A 20,652-nucleotide genomic window follows, 5' to 3' on the forward strand; every position below is an offset into this window, starting at 1 on the left:
AGATATGTTCCATCACACTGGCGAAGAAGGAAGGGGAAAACAAATAAAAAGGGAAAAACTGGAGTTTAGTTGAAGGCCACAATGAAGATAAATCCCCTGAATCAACACTCAACACTTTAAATAAAAGCAGATCCTCCAGCTCCTTCCAACAATAATCTGAAATAACTCAGAAGTCTCTGCTGAATGTGGACTTCTGAACTTTTTCTGGAGTTTAACAAACCCAGGAGAACTTTTTCTGTCTTTAACTAATGAAGTAATTTTGTGCTGTTTCACCTCGAAGCAACGACTGGAAACATGAAGGAGGTGAGCGGACAAACCAGAAACTGAAGAAAGAGTGTTTTATACTGCAAAAGATTTTTATTTTCAACTGACAGTTGAGTATGTACAGGAGAACAGTTTGTACATAAATAGGCAATAGTTATAAATATCAGCGGATCGGCTGGTACAAAATTAAAAAAGAACATATTGTACAGTATCTACATGTGCCACTTTGGGTTTGTTTGTTTTTTATACAACATTGTCTCTTGTTGGATTGTCCGTATCGTCCCATTCACACGTTGTCTTGAGCTGCGCTGCACATGCGGGTCGCAGCGGGTGCACAGTATGTGTCCGGGGGGAATCTGTGGCATTTTGGACGACGGTAGACTGAAGGGGGGGGGGCTTTTTAACTTATAAGCCTGTGAAAAGAGACAAGATTACTGAGCTGAGCATCTCGCTGTGATGTGCGATGGCATTTTTGGAGGGGATTATTAGCTGCTGGGTGTCTCCTTAAGATATTGCAGCACACACACACACACACACACACACACACACACACACACGATCACACAGCCAGCTGAATCACAGAGAAAAAAAAAAAACAATATTCATCAGGAGCGATCATGGCACTGAGTGTGAATCCTCCGACTGTGTGAATATCAAAATACTATCCAGTGGTTAGTTTGTTGGTTACACCTATATACAGCTCAGGATGTACAGTAAGTGCACTCATCTAGCAACTTCAAAATAAAAATAAAAAAAAAAGGTCTCCGACACATTATGTAAGACGTCTGCTCAGCGAGCTGCTCCTCATTCACTTACGATCAGGCCCCTCGACCCCTTTTCTGAAGCTGCGGGGGTCGGCTGAAGAATGCGAACAACCCCCGGCTAATGAGAGAAAAATAAAAATTCACATCCTGGTTCTACTACTCGACACCGAACACGACGACACTCTCCTACACACACACACACACACACACACACGCACGAAACATGCAGAAACTGCCCCTGCGAACAGCTTCACAGAGATATCACTGCTTTGACAGCAGGTGAGTCATCAGCAGCAACTCACATTTGGTCCCTGAAATTGAGCGAAAAAACATTCAAACGGGCGATGTGTGGACGATGTGCAGAGCGTTGACAGAGGGATTCAGGTGATTTATCTCTGATTTTACACTGATTTTTTTTGGGGGGGGGGTAAGTGTAGAAATTTCTGTATCAAAACACTCCACAATCATCTCTCAGGCATTCAGGCTCCCGCTGCCGCTTCATTTCTGTGCAACGCCGCCCTCTCGTGCGCTCAGCCGGTACTGAAGGTGAGCCGTGTCGATTACATAACTCCTATAAATACACTGTTTACCTTTAGAGCCACAGAACCACACACCTAACGACACAAACATCGATTACTTCTGTCAGATTCATATCAGCTGTGGGGGTTTCTTTTGGGAGCCAATGTGCAAATGTTTCTCAAACTAAATGAAAATTAATAAATCGGGGGCTGCGATGTCGATCAAAATGAGACAAACGTGTTAAATAAAGCTAGAATGTGAGCGGTACTTTGGCATTTCAAGCTCTCACCCTGCACAAGACAATCTGTTTGAATTTCAGGAGGACTTAAGGGCCAAGTACTGAGCGTTAAACCTAAATAAAACCAGTGTTTCTTCCATTCTTTAAAGGGTGAGTTCACCCAAAAAGGAAAGGTCAGGCATTATTGACAGTACTCACCATCGTGCTGATGGAAATTCAGGTGAAGTTGCGTAGTCCACACAACATTTCTGGAGCTTCGCAGCAAAACAGAGTTGCAGGAGGTGGAGAAAACATAGAGCGGCTCCTTTAAACTCGTCCAGTGTAATCCAAGTTTCCTGAAGCTCTGAGATCCAAAATTTATTTGAAAAGACTTTATTCACACTTACAGGCGGGGTGCATGCCAACACTTTTAGATTAGCAGCTACAGAGAAGATCTCGGCTAAAAAAAAAGATGTATATCGCGTCTTTTCAATCAAATTTGGGATCTCAGGGCCTCTGGAGGCTTGGATTACGCCCGACAAGCAGTATGGAGCATCTTTATGTTTTCTCTTCAGTTGTTCCTTACGCTTTAAAACAAGTCCCCGTCTACCTCAGTTGTTTAGAAGAATGCTGCAACACTGTTTTACTGTGAAGCTCCAGAAATATCTTGTGGACTAAGAAACTTCCCCTGACTTTCAATAAGCAATGAGAGTGAGTAGATAAAGCTGAACTTCCATTTTTGGGTGAACTCGTCCTTTAACAGCATCAGTAAAGAACGGTAAACCAGTTTGAGTGAAATCAGTAGTCATCACATTTCTTCACAGACGATCTTTTTCGGTTTGATTCACCGGAACAAGAAGAAGCTCAGCGTCTCGTATCGCTGACCTCTGTGTTACATACAGTGAACACTGGAGTGGTAGTTTCATCGCACACTGTGCTAAAACAAGGCAGATTAATCTCAGTGCAATATGCAAAGATAAACTTAAGGAACATGGGTTAATAGAGGAAACAAAGAAAAAGAGGGAGCCATAGAAGAATGGCTGTCTGAGCAGCAGAATCTGTCTGGATGGCTCTCCACAGGGGAACTCACGCCGTCGCGGTGCAGACGATGTTAGGAACACCACGGTGGGCCGAGGAAGGCTGGATTCCAACATTATTACATGAAGTCTGCACCAGGACTCACAGACACACAGTTTGTCTGAGTATGTATCAGAGCTGACTCCCGAGCAGCAGAACAACCCTTTTTTTTTTTTAAACCACAGTGTCTTTCTTTAAAACCTGAACAAGAGGAACTTGATTCTGATCAGCGAGAACCGGAACTGGATCAAAGCTGCTCAATGCAAAACTGAAACACGTGTCAGGGCTCGTCCAGCTCTCATGTCTGTACGTGTGACATAAAGCTGGAAGCAGAGATGGTTAGCTTAGCTTAGCATAAAGACTGGAAACTCTTTCATTCAAAGGAAAACATATTCCACTGACCGGCAACTATAAAGCTCATTGATTGGCATGTTTCTCCGGACAAAAACTCTCTGTCCTGCTGTGTGTTTAGCTCTGTTAGCTGTACGCTCAGGTAGCCAAGCACCGTCCTCTAACAGCTAACAGCTAACGGCTAACAGCTCACTTGCTCTTTTCCTGCTGATTTCAATCTCGTTTCAGTTTGCTGTAGTGACAGTTATTAGTGATGGTTCATGATTTTAGAATATATATACACCTCTATATATCTATATCACATTTAGTACCAACATCAACATCAACTTGTTTCCAGTCTTTATGCTAAGCTAAGCTAACCGCCTCCCGTCCTGTAGCTTCACATTTACCGGACAGACATGAGAGTGGCATCTTCTCATTTCACTCTCAGCAAGAAATCCAATAAACATACTTCACAACGTATCAAAATATTCCTTTAACTCCACTCAGAGTTCTTGTTGGCACTCGACGAATCAATATCTCAACAAGACGAACCGTATGAAGCCGATGCTGGTTTTCTCCTCCACTGATTCCACACCTCTCCGGCTCACAAAGAGCGACGCCGACGTTTACAAAGTGCAAAACTCAAAGTTGCATCTCGCTCGTGAGTTGATGATGCAGCTCTGGAACATTTCAGGAACAGGAATGATGATGATAATCTGGAGGTGAGGCTGATGTTTAACACTGAAGAACAGCGTTTTTTTTTTTTGCTGATGAACACTGTTTCGGGTCTTCACTCCCTCAAACGCCCCTCACTGCTCGACTTTTTGTTCTGTCGCTGATCATCAGATCATCATCAGAAGAAAAGAGGGTTTTTTTTTCCCCCCCACAAGTGCAACGGAAAGCCTTCAGAGTCAGTGGCCACAAAGGCATCTGGATGTCCCAGAGAAAGGCTGTTGGCATGAAACAGTGATGTTACTCTGGAAACACCCGCAAACATGGCTTTCGCGCCCAGAGGCTGAGGATGGCGCCGTCTCCGCCTGGTGCCGCTCTCCGACACAAAGACAGGCCGGTCTGCATTGAGTTCCCTCTGGACTGCAGTGTGATTGTGGCAGTAACAGAGCAGAGACACCGGGGGGCGCTCTCTCCTGCATCCAGCCTCAAAGGTCCAGAGCAATTCCCGCCTCCTCTGCCCTCCACAAACCCGGCCGTGATGAGCTCGACAGTCTCGTTCGCTCTCAGCGTCTGTCCTTCAGCTCGTCCAGGGTTTTTTTTTTGCCCTCCTTCACAGGGTGGCGAGGATGCGTGAGAAGGAGATGATGACGGAGAGGGTGGTCTGGCCCACGCCGAACACCAGAGCCTCCAGCGGTGCCATGTCCTTCCCTGCCACCCGGTACACCCCCGCCACCGCCGCGCCTGAGGGGGGAGAAAACACACATCGGCGGCGTTAACACACACAGCGAGTAAACAGATGGGCGGGTGCACAAACACAGCTGTCCGTCACGGCCTGTCACCGTTACCACAGAGCGTCCATTCACGACCGGGAGCACAGAGGACAAACACGTCCTCCCCTCCATCTTTTCCATCCATCCATCCATCCATCGGAGGGAGATTCACGCCAGGAGACGAGTTTTTTTTTTTTTTTGTGTGAGAATATTTATCAAAACATGGCGGAGCGTTGGTGTGAGGCTCGCCACACGGCCACACACTGTGTTGACTCGCCGCGCTTCCCACAACAGTTCGTCACGCTCGTCCCCACAATATGATGCTCGGGCCGTTGTCAAGGCAACTGGCGGCGACACAGAGGAAGTTTTTCTGAGTTTCTTATCCTGAAATCAGACTTTGTTTCAAAACTAAACAAAAACAGAGAGATGCAGCTGGACTGAAAGGCCCTGAATACTAATGATGATGAGGTCCGATGAGAACAAACCAAGTTTTGTTTTTTTTATTTGGCATCAGAGATTTATTTATGTCCTTTTCTGTCTGGGCTCTTTTTAATTGTTTGGAGTCGGTGTTGGAAAAAGGTGACGTTGACCTCAGTTAAACAGATCGGCCAGATTTTTGCCTGTTGATTTAAAAACAGAGCCGTGATTTTGAGTTGTGTCTCGTTCAGTTATGGTTACTTGTGATTTGAAACTAAGCACTCGGGGGTATTTAAAGAGGGATGTTCCTCCTCCGAACACTACCTGACCTTTCCTTCACCTCTGCTCGGCTGAGGCTGTTGTTCTGTCCCGCCACAGGCTGGTGTCCACAGGGAGGGTGGAGGGTGTGTGCTCACAGTCGATAGTCTGCTCTCCCCCTGATTGCTTCACATTAATAATAAAGTGTCTTTCTATTTCACAGGGGGGGTTGGCCCGGATCGACGATGGAGAGTGATTAATTCTGAGCGCCCTGCAGAGCTACTGCCCGGCGCCCAGATAGATTGAGGTCTATTTACACATCCTGTGATCGCACTGCGCTGCTGTGAGCTGAAGGTAATGACAAACAAAGCACGGCTTGGATAATATCTGGTGCGTCTGCGTAGAGGTGTGGTAAATAACAGTAAAAATGTGAACAACAGAGAGCACAGACAGAACATCAGATGCATATAGAGTCAGAAAATAAAGGTGAAGCTACAACTGGAAGATCAATACTTTTAGTCTGTGTGTGATAATTCAATCTCATAAGTTTTGTTTGTATATGTCTTCTTATATTTATATTGTTATATGTGTACAGTATATCAATACAAGAGGAATATTCTTATTATCTATATTTACAGCCATGATGCACGGGTCTTTCTAACAGACCACATATAGGAATCTGGGAATTGGACTTTTAGATTAAACCTCTTGAGGCAGCAACAAAAACGATTGTTTATATCATCAATTAATTTACTGATTGTATCCTAGATTAGTTGATTGATGATTTGGTCGATAAAACGTCGATCCCAGAGTCTCAAAATCTAAGGTGATGTCTTTAAATGTCTTGTTTAGTCCGTCCAAAACCAAAGAATACTCAGTGTTCGCTGACGTAAAACAGAGAAATCCAGGAAATCCCCGTATTTGAGGGGGTGAAAACAACATTTTTGCTTCTCAAAATTTGTCTAAATTGAGGTCTAAACCCAAAGTTGAAGCTCTCTGTGCTCCATAAACAAAACAAAAAAACACGAAGGTGAACAAGAAAACTGTCTAAAACCTCTCTCTCCCTCTCCGTCTCTGTCGACTCCTGTCTTCCTCTGTTTGACAGGAGTCGACGCACAATCTCCCTCCATCTCACTCTCCTCCTCTTCCTCCCTGTCACCTCCCGCCATCTCCCTGCTCCACTGAACGCTGCCGAGGTCGGTCTAAAAACAGAACTGATGGAAGGAACAAAAAAAGGAAGAAGAAAAACAGAAGTTACTGGACTTACTGGTGATGACGCCCCCGGAGAGGGAGGCCAGGAAACCCACGCTGACCAGCACCAGGGTGATGAGGCGGCCCCTCTTGTGGCGCTGCAGCATGACCAACATGAGCAGCCCCACGGCCCCGTGGACGAAGAGCGAGGAGAAGAGACACCAGAGGAACACCCAGTACCACATCTCTGACAGGGAGACACAACACAGCGCAGGTCTGATCAGATACGACCCGACAACAACCGAACAATCCGACTGCTTTCACAAATGTCTGCCTCAAAACATTCTCTTAGATTTACTCATCGGGGGTAATATATTGAAATGATCTGTCACATTATGGATTGTGATGGAGGCATTGTGGGAAATGTAGGATCCAGTGCAATGCGAGGAGACCTTAACTCTAACCCTCTGCTGCTTCTGTTTATTCAATCTGTCTCTCACGACTTTATGTTTAGTGTGATGCGAAGTCACTGCGGCGGCCTTTAAGCAAAGATGGAGTGAGAATGAATCGATCCAACAGGATTTTCATCAGGGTGAGGGATGAGATGGATCCTCTCCGCCTCGACAGGTAAACACACAACGTCCTTGTCGTGTGCGCATTCTCAGGTTTCACCGCTCAGACAGAAACACTCGCTCGCTCCGTCGGCCACCGGCTGATTTCCCGACGCAGTTTAAAGATTTACACCTAACAGAGCTCGTTCGAGAGCGTATCGCAGCCACAGATCAGGATGAACGGACACTCTCGGCCCTGCACACGTCTGCGAGGGAGGATTTCAATCTTCGGCTGCCACAGTCACAGTCAGGGCTCATGGAGGAGGCAGCCGACCGCGGTAATGGACCCGAGGTGAGACGTAACAAACGGTGCCGATGTGAGACTTTAGATGAGCTGCTGCGAGCGAGACGTTAAGCAGTAAATGGAATAAGTCGTCTGAAACAATAGCCTTCAGCTGGACTGTAGGTGGACGCTTCAACATTGTGAATCTGTAATCACAGTTTTTCACCTCTTATTCTGAATTAATAACGATGCATTTGTTTAATTCCTATCATCTGATTACACACTGAGCTCCACCAAACACAAAGAGTGAAGGCTGAGAAGATACATCGGAGACCTCAGCAGGGCCCAGACTCTGCTGCCCTAACCACTGATGTCATGACAAGAAAGAAAAAGCTGAAATATCATCGATTATTTGTCATAATTAATAGCCAAGTAGTGAGTTGGTTTTTTTGTTTTTTTACTTTTTGAGAAAAATAAAAAACAAAAAGGTAATTTTCTAGCTCCTTAAAGTTCCCATGAGATGACTGGCGACCTTTATTTTCATCAGCGTAGTTTCTTGTTTCCTGTAAAACAGATGAGGGAGGCACTAGTCAATAGCTACCCCGCAAAGACGAGCGTTACTTACACACTAAATGTTTACTCTATTAATTATGATTTTAAGTGTTGTTGCGTGACTTAGCAAACTTAGCAAAACTTTGCTACAACAGATTTAAAATTCTTCATGCTTTCTTGTAAATTCAGCATTAAATGCAATAAATTAAGTTGTTTCTTTCCTTTTCTAAAACCATCAACATGCTATGACAGCAATGTTATCCAAAGGCCTGTCTGGTCCAAAGCTCAACACCAATACTCCCCTGGTGCTTTGAGCACAAAAGTCCGGCCCGCTAGATGCACGGCTAACCGAGCTAACTAGGTGCCTGCATGTTGTTTGGAGTATGAATTAAACAGCTTTAAGAACACCAACTATTTTCGTTATTAGGCCTGACGCTGGAGTACGGGTGAGATATACAGACATTTAAACACTGATTTTGACTTCACTGAAGCCTAAATGTGAATGTTTTCCGATTTCTTTTCTTCTAAACTGAATTTCTTTGTGCCGTGGACAAATCCTGACATTTGAGGACATGATCTTTCACCATTTTCTGACATTTTACAGACCAAACGAATTATTTATTAACTGAAAAGATAATCAACAGAAAATGACAGAACTCATTAGTTGCACTCCTAAAGTAAACATCTTTATATGAGCTCGGCCGGATCAGACGTCAACACCGTTCAAAATCTCTCTCATCCTCTTCCTCCTCATCCTCCTCTCCCTCTCTTTCTTCCTCTCATCTGACAAACAGGTTTTACATAAAGAGCTGTGGCCTCATCGCACTTCACCAGCGAGGGGCCTCGCTGCGAACCACTGGCACCGTGGGAGCAAAGAGAAGCCAGCTGGCTGTGAGATTATTCGAGAAGAAAAGAGATCGACTGAGGAGGAAAGGGGGGCGTCCAGCTCGGATAAGAACGACCGACCCAAAGCGCAGGAATGTTGTGTAAAAGCCCAAAGCCTGTTTTGTTTGGATGATAAAACAGGAATTGTGACATTGTTTTGTGGTGTAAACATCTGAAGAAAGAGTATTTCTCAAGCCCAGAGGGAGCGCTTTAACATATTCATCCGACCTTGTTGTTTCACGGTCGACCGAGCGCCTACGTCTATGTATTGATCCGCCGATCAGCTGCCGAGTCGGACGGAGAGCGTCGTGATGGAGCAGCAACACAACGGCTCTTTGTCGCGCACGACTGGACACGTCACACTGTTAGATCATGTGTCGAATCACACTGCTGCTGTTCTACAACCATCAACGTCTGAGTGATGCGATGGAAGAGTCAGATAGATGGAGAGAGGAAGTAGGAGAAGACAGCGCCGCTAATGACGCTCCTCCGTCCTCCAGCCTGTGACCCGGAAATCGATGGAGGTCCTCCATCATCAAGGATGTCCCGATAGCTTAAATGAGTCCGAGGAGACGAGGAAAGAGGATTATGCAACACCACTTCATATCGTTTGGATCGTAATTACAAGCAGCCGAGCAGCTGCCGACTCATGAATTTGAGTCAGAGATATCAGGAGTAGCTACCTTAAAGAGGGCTGTACATGTTTATTCACATCGGCCTGTCTGCATCGTTGTATATGTTGTCAGATAAGATATTTTACTGCGTCGGTTGTCGGATATCTATTTTAAGGAAGAAGATTGTAGGTGTATTTTCAAATCATTAAATTTGCAGTGAAGTTTGCTTAGAACAAAAAACAGTATGTATGTATCTTTTCCTACGTATATACTTTCAGTGTTTGGTAACCAGGTCGCAAAAATGTCTTTTAATGTTTGTATTCTGTGTATATAAGAGTATCAACCGATATACCATCTTGGAATTTTATTGGAACAATATTGGTATTAATACCTCCAAAATCCTGTATCCAATCATATGAAATGTTCCTTAAAAATCTCTGTCGTGAGCAAGGATGTCCTAAGTCGTGACTGACGTCAGCGAGGAGCCACGTGAGCCAAATGGAAAGCACCCAGAGACGTCACTCCCATCTCCATTAGGGTCCGTCACTGAGTCCCGGTTGCACAGGCCGGGCATCTGTCGCCCAACATAAGCCTGCAAGGATTAACACAATGCTCAACATAGGAGCATGTCGGGCCACAGGAGGACGTGCCCCGCAAACTACACCGCCCTAATGTCCCGAGAACAGCACGACTGGCACCCTGAGCACCAGCGGTGGAGAGTAGTCTGAGTATCTCTATTTAAAGCATGTTTTATACTTTTGACTTCACTCCATGAAGGTAAAGCTACCAGGAACCTTTCAGATTAAGGTTTTGATCAACCAAAACCACATAAATTGATGTGTCTGAATTGAGTCGTAAACTAAGTTAGTGTCATGAAACTGGGTAAATGCGAGTAGAAGTATAACCTGTAGGAAAAAAGCATTCTAGACCTTATTTTGGAGGAAAGTCTCCGAAGTTTTTATGCCCTTTTTTAAAAATAAGTTTTGACTGGTGAATCTATTCATGCAGTGACCACTGAAAGTGAACTTATGGCTCTCCCCCAGTTCATTTAGATCGGGGCCCGGTCCTTTTAAGCCCAAAATAACTGCCTGGGGGCTTTGCCAAGATGGCTGCTGAGTGCCAAGATTTGCCTGAGAGGACTTTGACCGGCCAAAAAATTTTGACAGAATTCAGATGTCTGTGATTAATTAGCGGTTCCACCAAAGATTTCCTCCCTAAACGCCTAACAGGTGGCATCATATCACCAGAGCAACCGCTTACTGTAGCTGTCGTTAGCTAGTTAGCTTGATTAGCCCTGCATCAAGTGGTCTGAACTGGGAGATCGGGGCACCAGTGGAGTGTTGGTGTTTACACCACTATCTACACAACACATGGTTGTCGAATAGTCAAAAAATACTTTTGTATTTTGCCAAGATTTTGAATGCAGGACTACTACTTGTAATGGAGTATTCTTACATTGTAATATATGTACTTTTACTTAAAAGTTGTAATATGTAAGAATTTGTGTTTAAAACATTAATAAATAACTAAAGTTCTCAACAAAATGTGAAGAAATCTGTGTAGAAGACGTTCATGCAGTATGTTGCATAGACATTTATTAAAGTTAGCATGCTACTCACTAGCCTGTAGCCACCTTGCTCCTTAAGAGGAGATAGTCCGATAGTAAACAACACCAACACCGCCTCGGTGCTCTGAGCTTCCATTCTTGACAGAATCAGCTAATACACCCGCTAGCAGCACGGTTAACTGAGGTTACTCGCTAACGTTAGCTACAGTTAGCAGTAGTTAGCGGTTGCTCCAGTGAATTGCTGGCCCCGTTTTGTTTTTGGGATGAATTTGATTTACATATTGCACCTTTAAGTAAGTGATCTGAATACATCTTCCGCCTTCGCTGAGCACAACCACTGAAAGGAGAACCAAATGTAAGTAAAATCTGTCTTCAGTGGATAAGTAGGTAACCATTGCCTGCCGTGCTGTACACATTTACATTTACAAGTCTTGTTTAAAGGGATTTCTGTTGCACTTCTTGATGAATTACAAGCTTGATGTAGTGTGAACAAGATTTAAACGAACAACTGGGGTGAGAAAATTGATGCAGCGAAAATACACGGCTCATTATTTACTCTGGCTGAAAGAAACGACTCCTGGCAGCTCATTTTTTTTCTAGTTTAGCAGATGCTGGAAGCTGAGTTGGACATTTAATTTCAGGGGACAGCGGTGCAGGTGGTCACAGCTGAGAGACTGCACCTGACGGGGTGAGCGATGGTTCGACTCCAGCGCTGCTGTGTCATGTCCAGAGATACGAGAGGCCGAAACACAGTCACAGAGCGGCATTAACTTTTGCTAATCCGCAACTACAGGCCGAGGTCTTTGTCAGCACGACAGCTTTAGAGCTCGCCCGTCAACACTGGAGCGTTAAAAAAACAGGGGATCATGTTTTTTCGGGGGCTGTGATAAGATCAGAGTTTTTCGCATGAACTCACAGGCCACTGCAGAACATGAACAAGTCGAAGTGGCAGGAGCTCTGCAGAGGTGTTGAGTTCATCCATCAGGAGGAAGAGTGATGGATTTGTCCCAGAATATGGAGACAGAGGGACACGGCCAGCTGGTCGTGATAAAGCTGGAAGGTGACCGGGCTTCTGCGGTCAGGGTCCTTCAGCTTTGGAAATCCCTGCTTGTGGAACTGAAGCTGCTGAATCATCCTTTGAAAGTGCAGTGTGCAGGACGTATGGGGATCGATCGGAATATATTGTTCAGAATTATGTTTTCATCCTTTCAGGTATTATCACCTGAAAATAAGAACCGTTTTGTTGAGAATTTTTATATCTACAGAAAGAGCAAATAGTTTGTTTATTTTACAGTTTCTCACTTATTATATTATATTTCCTGGATGTTTTTAATTGATGTGCTGTTCTTTTATTATTTAGCTTTTCCTGTGTAAAACACTTTGTAAATGTTTACCGAAGGTGGTTCATAAATAAAGCTCATTACTATAATGTAATTTATTGAAATGTGGACATTGTAAATCTACTGCGTACCCCACATTTTCACTTATCCCAGTTTAAAAAAACAAAAATGAAGCAGCTACCAACACAAGAATGACAAAAAAAAAATAAAATCATCATATCACTTTATAAAACTGTTGTGACTTCGTTGGCAAACAGCTACAAATTTGCACAACCAGACACACAGAGAGAGAGAGTCCTGTTTGTGTCAAAAAAACACTCTTTAAGCTCCGTTTTTGGTCTCCACCATCTACAAAAGAGGAATTTCTGACTCTTTAGCTACTAACTGCTCCATTGTGTTCACCGACTAGTTGCTAACTACTAGCTAACACAGATGTGATTTAATACAGAGTTGATGAGAGTGGTGAGTCTGAACCAAAACAGTGAGCTAAAAGACACTAAAACAATAATGTAATGATTTACAACATTTAGAAATCGAAATATACCTGGACAAGCTATCATCTCGCACAGTCATTTAAAGGATCAGTTCACGCAAATAACAAGAAAATATATTACATCATCTTCTTGAAAGTAATTCCAATAATTACTGTTAACAGTAGGTCTGCACAATCAATACTGCACAACTTCACCATTAATGGATATTGTATGGCCAAGTACAATATCCAAATTGCAGAAGCTGCATTTTTTAGATTCACTATCATGAAATACTGTAGTGCTCTCTACTAACATTGCATATTGAAATCATATTATTCGTCCCTGCATTGTGTTAAAGTTGAGGTTCACGCTGTAAAACCTGTGAACATAAAACGGATACTGCATGTTATCTAACCACGCAGACGTGTTTTTATAATACGGCTGAACAAAACCTGTCAAGTTGACCTTTTGAATATAAAGCTTATTTTCTACAGAGTACCGCAGCACTTCGTCTGCACTCATATTTGCAAACCATAAAACAAAAAGTATGTTCCTTTTATAGATTGCTGAAGTGAAACTGCAGCAAAGGCACAAATCATAAACAGGAAACCCATTTGTTTAAGCAACTCCCTGGGGCCGCAATGAAAAGGTCAAAGAGGTTGACATATCTAAAAACTTTACATTTGGACATCCTGGACTGCACTCGTCTTGTTGTTCCCGGCTCACACGCTCTCCCCTTGACCTTATCTCGTGTCTCAGGAGGTCGTTTTTCACCTGGTTGGTGAACTGTGGGGTTGAGGGGGGGATCGGGTCGCAGCGTTTATGCACCCTGCTCTCTAAAATCCGGGCGTCAGCTGCTCGCACCTATCTGCCGCTTCGCTTCCGCAAAACTTCTACATGCGTTGCAGCTTCCTGCTGACTCAGGGTTACTAACTACCTCTTCTTACATTCTCGCCTGATGTGTTTCTCAACACAGGATGTCAGCTGCGTTTCATAAGATGGGCCTGTGCCAACTCAGCTATGACCACTCTCCGCAGGGAGGAATTCAAGCATGTCTATAATCTGGTGTTTATACGACAGAGGAGGGCTGTTGTTCCTGTGTGCATCACCCTTCTCCCCTACATTTTCTACTTAATCTCGACGAAAATGTTCTGAACAGATGGTGACAAGCACTTTCTTCTGTTAAGTTCCTGCTGAGGAAGTTCAGGCTGCCTGTAGAGGAAAAGATAAAATGCCCACACACTGCTTTTCTAATTCCTACGTTCTTTTTTTTTTTTTATTTCACATGAACTTGATGACCCTACATCGTGTACTCGGAGCTCCTTAACGTGGATCCGTGTGTGTGTTCATGTGTTCTGTCAATCACGTCCATATGCCCATACTATACTGTCATCTGTACCGACAACTGGCACATCAGCTATCAACCCATCATGATGCTCCAACCACACATTTACAGCTTAACTGCACATTTTCATTGACGCCGTTTTATCGCCTGGCCCCCACTATTCAAAACTCCATAAGCAAAATCATGGATTTTACTTCAACCTCAATATTCATAGAGTCTAGACTATCCCAGACATCCTGCCCAGAGTGGATAATACTGGCTCTAATTGCCCCTTCATCGGGCTACTGGACTGCAAGACAAAGGGAGGAGGAGGAGGAGGAAGAGGAGGAAGAGGAGGAGAGGAGAGGGTGGTGGGGGGGCGCATTTACTACACAATCAAGGCGCATTCACGCAGCAGAAAGATTAATTAGCCGCATGTTGTGATTATTTTCATGTCGTCCACTGACTCCGCACGCGTGGAAAGAGGAGTGGCATTTTTTCTTGTGGCCCAGCCGGTGTTCAGCAGCTGGAGGCTGGGTGGTGGTGGGAGGGGGGGCGAGGTGGCACAGATGCCCCGTTTTAATGGGAGCAGCTCTGCCCTTTTTCTGCTGAGGATAAACATCACATTTGTAGGTTTGTTCGGCGCGTTTAAAAATGCCATAGACCGCACAGTGCACCCTGGTGATGGTGATGGCTTCAATGTGAACATATGAAAAACATGAAAGCAACATTCATACCGCATACCTGTAAAGTGCTGCAGCGTCGTGCCGTGCGCCCAAAGGCTCAGCACTTGCTGCACCGACAGATTAACAGAATAATCCCGGTTCGTTGTCATGTTTCTGCCGCCGCTGCCGCCGCCGCCGCCGCCCGGGTTCGCACCCCTCTTTATCGAATAGCTGTACTTGGCTTTAGACGAAGGCATGGAGGAGACCGGGGTGGCATGGGATGTGAGGCGGCTCTCCCCGGCGCGGCTCGCCTCTACCGGTGCCTCTGCTTCGGCTTGACGTCCGTCTCCGCTCCGGGAAGGGAAGGGCCGCTGGCTGGTCGGTTCATCCTCGGTGGTGTCGGTGGTGGCTGTGTGGAGGCCATGATGGGGATGGCAGCGGGAGCGCAGGCAGGCGGACGCACGCTCGGCTCGTCCTACATCAGCTAGCCCTGCTACATAACCCTTAAAGGGCCAGGCGCCCGCTCCGTGAGGGGGGGTTTACGGTGTACGTCGACGCATCTCTCCGGGGGACGATGCTTCATGAATGGGGGACAAAAAGGGAGGAGAGCCGTAGTTATAGGTCCACGGAGGAGAGCGGCGTTTGCGCAAAAGGAGTGCGTAGTTGAATAAAATAATTGTTACGTAGCAACGTAATCACGGCACATACCATCGACATATGCAACACACTATTATTTTAATCATTCACTTTATTTTAACTAGCTCAAATAACATGAAAACATTAGATGGTACTATTTAATTGCCAACAGTAAACAGTTGATTAGCAGCCAAACAGGGTGGCTGCTAAGCAACACACAAGAACCGTTAGCTTCGGTGTGGTTGCTAGCTTGTTAGCGCAGATGACACAAGCAGAACTAACTATGGAAATAAATAAATACGTCTATGAATAAGATAAATAGTAACACTTTATAATATACATAATTAATAAATGATAAATGTATAGTAAATTAAACTTTAGTTAATAGTTATTTGACTGTTAAATGATGAAATGTCACAAACCAGCAATTAACATAAGTTGCAACTTAACAAAAAACAAATGCTTGTAGCTATTCATTGTCTGTTATCAGTGTAATGATATAATATTGTCATATTTCACATATGATATTCTAAAATAAAAGGTCATATTGATAACATTTTTATGTAAAGAAACAATTTAAAAAAATCTTTTTTACTTAGAAACATTAGAATGATTGTGAATTAATCATTTAAAGATTTATTTATTTATTTTTCATCCATGTGTAAGAATTATGACAATTGGTTCCAGCTTCTAACAAGGTTTGTTAGCCAATATTAGAATAGTGGTATTTGTGTTTTGATCAAGAGTCTTGGTAGTCGCCAGATTGTTGATAAGAATGTAAAAATGGCTGCCCTAATATTAGCTTGTGAGCATTGGTGACATTAACTGATGTTAGCGTGAGCTGGCTAGTGTTAGCAACAATGACTGCATTAGCAGCATTAAAACATGATCTTAATCTTAACCCTTTTCTTAATGTTAGCAACGTTAGCTAGCTCGTGGTAGCAACCAGGGCCAGGTGATTCGAACAACAGTGGTGTTGTGACATGAAAACAACAGAAGGGTGGAGATTGAATTCATTTAATGGCTAAAGGTCATTAACATTATCTAATATTAAAATGCACTTAGGTACCAAAAGTTAAAACTTTAGATACATTTACATATATTTGTATGATATGTGTTGATTGATTATCTGCCTGAACGGCGGCTGTGACGCAGCTTGGAATCACCAAAGTAACAAGTAACTAAAGTTATTAAAATGTATTGGAGTAAAAAGTACAATATTTGCCTCAAAAATATAGTATAAAGCAGAATAAATATGAGTGTGTGTGTGTGTGTGTGTGTGTGTAGATTAATCTTGTTATGGCATTAAGTGCCAGCCTCTGCTCCTCATAAATAAAAGAATACAGGGGAGTTGCCCTTGATAAATGTGGATGCAGGAGCTCTCCGTGGTGCTGATTGGCTCCTGCCACGTCACCCCAAAACGCCTGTTAGGCTTCAATAATAAATAATAGAACAGGATGTATGTAAGCAACGCACAAAGCGACGCTAATGGAGTCTAAGTGGCCAGTTCTGAGGAGGAAAAAATAACAAAAATGCTGTGACGAAGGCTAAAATCGAAGTAGAAAATTTTTTTAATATGTTGAAATAAATCCAAACATTTAAATTAAGTTGAACGAGAATATTCCATTTATTCAGGACAAACTTGAGACCTGAACCACTCTGTCAGCCTCTGTTAAGTTTAAGACAGAATATGAGAACAGATGAAAGCTATTTTAAATAGTGTGAAGCTTTACACTCGTCTGACATCTTTTCTCACATGGCTGAGTGTCAGAAAAAGAAAAAAAAAGGAAGGTGTGGGGAGGCTGAGAGGAACCTGAGAGTTATGTAGACACTGAATGTTCTGGTACATTTCTCTGAGGAGTGCAGTATTTTAAGAAGTGGCCCAGTTCAGAGGGATGAGGGCGAGGAAACGTCTGACATTTGACATCTTTTGTGTCTGTAGACATTTTTCTCTTAATGCAGAGGTCAACAGAGCTGGTTTTAATAGGCTGTTGGATCACGAGGGAATTTACACCATTACATCTTTCTGTATCTCAGCTGTTTATACCAAGAGCACAGCTGCAGGGTGAAGAGGAACTTTCATTTGTCTTCTTATGAGTGTTTTTATGCAAACGTGGATCAAATCAGTTTTAGGAGTGCCCATAGTTTGCAGGTTCTTAATTTTATTATCATTTATGCTTTAGGACATGTAAGGTTGTGTTGTCGTTGCATGGCAGACTCAAGCAAAGCTGTCTATTTACTTTCATACACAGAAGTCGGATAAAACAATATCCGACACTCGTAAAGGTAGAAAATACATTTACATTTCTAGAACACAGAAATGTTTGGAGGACGGAGAAATAGCAGCCTCATCACCGGGACAAAATGGTGTTTACTTTTCTGTAAAACATGTCATGTTATATGTTACAAGCCAGTGACCACCGTTCGAGACTGAGTTTCCACATTTGAAATTGTGAACCTGGATATTTTTAAGGAGACCTCGGGACAATTTCCAGCCGTGTTCATGGTGATGAGAACAGGTATTTTAAGTCTAAGATGATCTTTCCTAACCGTAACCAAGTGTTTTTGAGGCTAAAGCAAACAAGGGTACAAGCACATCATTGGCACAAGATAATATTTATAATTTAACCTAAAGAAATGTAAAGTTGTAAAAGAAAGACATGCAAAGTTTCAATATATCAGCAGTTTGCAGGAACGTACATTGCCAACAGTTATTCTGTTGATTGCGTTGGGAATGGTTGATCTTAATACGTACGTATGAGTACATGACATTTGTGGTTAGGGAGCTAAAACACTGTAAGAACAAAACAATCCTGTTTAAATGCTTCATCCCTAGTTTGAGAGGATTACTGTAATACGTTGATGTTTCACCTGTATGTGTGCAGTTTCATCACAACTTTTTAATATCTTCTTGCAGCTTTTCTTTTCCCCGAGGGCTCAGAGGATACCGACTCGTCTCAGGTAAGATGCTTGAAAAAAAGAAGAGAGAGATAACACAGTGTGGGATTTGTCACTTCTCACTTTTTCATTTAAACTTTAAAACTTCACTGTATTTCAAAAGCTCCACTGTGTTGTTTTTAAAGCTCCTAATCATGCTTTGAATCAAAATATCTGGCATGTATTACTCTATGAAACACAAAAGAAAAGAGATGTTCCTCTCTCTCTCTCTCTCTGGACACTGACAGGTGGTCTTCGGGGGAACGGGCCGATGAGATAGCAACGAGTCAATGAAGGCAGTGTTTGGTTTGGCAAAGCAAATGCCAGCCTTTGTTTGTTGTAAAAGCCTGACTTTTCAAACAGATTCCACCAACAATTCACAATTGACCACCATGAAATTCTTTATAAAGCCTCTTTTAACTCGACCACTTCACAGCAAACCCGTCAGCATTAATCTGAGCAGGCAGCGAGTGTCCAGAGACGTCCTCTACGGTGTTTACATCATTTTAAACCGATCCATAAATGCATCAAGGACACATTTAATGAACTTGGATGAAACAAGAGTTGGATGTTATAAGGAGCTCAATTCGGGCCAAGTCAGATAATATATAACTTCCTCTGGGATCACTGGGGGTGATGCGATGACCATCTGTTATTATGAAGTCTACAGAAAATTCAATATTTTAATTATGAGATTCAAGGATCACCCATTATCTACTCGTCCTCATGCTGATGGAAAGTCAGGGGAAGCTTCGCAGCAAAACAGTGACGCAGCACTCTCCTAAACAACTGAGGTAGATGTGTTTTAAAGGAGCACTGTGTAGTTTTTGGAGAAGAAATTCAAACTCAGAATTTTGATATTTACAATATAAATAAAGTAATAAAACAAACTCACACAAACTATTTTCCATAATTGAATAAACAAGCTCTTCTCAGAGGACAATAAGGTCTCTATAACACTGTTTGATGCTAGAAAGGTGGCAGGGTCCGCCACAAATAAACAAAGTGAAACAGTATGAAATTGTGTTATCCTTTAAGGACAGTTTGTTTATTCTGTTTATTCAGTCATGAGAACAAGTTTGTTTATTTAGTTTGTTTAGGCATGAAAAAAAAAACTGGCAATAAAACGGCTTAAATTTCTTCCTCAAAACTACATAGTGCACCTTTAAAAAATAAGAGAACGGCTGGAAAAACAAACATAAAATGGATCCACACAGCTTGTTCAGCATTTACAAGTCAGCGGTTACACCTTTTTTTCAAAGCAGAATCGTCGCTGTAGCTGCTGAGCTAAACATGTTAGACGTTTAATTATGATTTTGAGGCATTTATACTTTTCAGATCTTTCTACATTCACTCCACTACATTTGGAGCCAAACATTCATCTTTTTAGTCAGTTTGCATATTGCTTCCTGCATCAGAGCCGAAATAGCACATTTTCAAATAATATATTTCATCAATTGGGTATAAAACACTGAGCTCAATAATCAGCCAGGCTGATTTTTGGTATAAAATATGTACAGCATATACATGCAGCACATATGTGATATACGTATAATTTACTTTTACAGTACTGTCGATACTTAGGAACATGTAATGTCAGACAGTTTGAGACTTTTACTCAAGTGCTGTTCATGGGTGACTTTCACTTTTTAAAGTAATATTTTAACATAATATCTTTACTTTTAGATAAGTATGACTTTTGGGTACATTCATCTGAGACGTACAATTTCAAATCTTGCTCATAAAGACGAATATAATCCAGTAGACTCTACAAAAATGGCTCCAGGTCGTATTACTACTCAGACAAATGTCTCAGTTCCCGTTATACACTAACTGGGTTAAAATGAATTATTTGGTACGTTGTTCATTAGTTGGTCCTCTAAACTGCTGCGGAGGGTCAGCAGGGTAAAGTGAACCGTGTTGAGGGAGGTGGAGCGGCGTGGGTGGAGGAGATGAAGGAGCAGACACATCAGTGGTCACGGCTGTGGGATGAAAGAGTCCTTTGACTCTCCCACCGGCTCGCTGCGTCTTTGAATTGATCTCAAACGTCTCAGATGTGAAGAACAAAAGATGGATTCACTTTTTCTCTTTCTCTGTCTGCTAATAACCACAAATACAAGCTGTGAGTTATTTGCCTCTTATCCTCGATGGAATCCAACTGCGGAGACGTGGGAAACAAACAAGTTATTAACATATCAAATGTGTTGTGTTGGTTTTAATGAAGCGCTTGGCTGAATGCTAAAATAAAGGTCAAACATGAATTAGGTCAAAACATCATTAATGATCCTGGCGGAATTAAAATGTCATGCAAAATGTCTCCTCTTACTTCCAATTAGAAAGCAG

At 42.8% G+C, this 20,652-nt stretch overlaps 1 protein-coding gene and 1 long non-coding RNA gene across 3 annotated transcripts; one reads left to right on the forward strand and one right to left on the reverse strand.

Annotated features, from left to right (window-relative positions):
* Nucleotides 1-335: 335 nt before the first annotated feature.
* Nucleotides 336-15,411, reverse strand: tmem170b (transmembrane protein 170B). Its single transcript, XM_030412280.1, has 3 exons — nucleotides 14,816-15,411; nucleotides 6,559-6,729; nucleotides 336-4,587 (listed from the first exon to the last, which is right to left on the reverse strand). The coding sequence occupies exons 1-3, from the start codon at nucleotides 14,991-14,993 to the stop codon at nucleotides 4,457-4,459; spliced, it is 480 nt and encodes a 159-aa protein (XP_030268140.1). The 5' UTR covers nucleotides 14,994-15,411; the 3' UTR covers nucleotides 336-4,456.
* LOC115578925 (uncharacterized) lies at nucleotides 4,965-12,473 on the forward strand. Of its 2 annotated transcripts, XR_003983561.1 has the most exons (5): nucleotides 4,965-5,084; nucleotides 5,515-5,645; nucleotides 6,397-6,756; nucleotides 6,997-7,109; nucleotides 8,663-12,473. It is a non-coding gene; the product is annotated as an uncharacterized LOC115578925 (long non-coding RNA). The 2 variants fall into 2 exon arrangements; XR_003983560.1 differs by having other exon boundaries at nucleotides 6,397-7,109.
* Nucleotides 15,412-20,652: the final 5,241 nt, after the last annotated feature.

Source organism: Sparus aurata, chromosome 3 (assembly GCF_900880675.1).
Source record: "Sparus aurata chromosome 3, fSpaAur1.1, whole genome shotgun sequence".
NCBI lineage: Eukaryota > Metazoa > Chordata > Actinopteri > Spariformes > Sparidae > Sparus > Sparus aurata.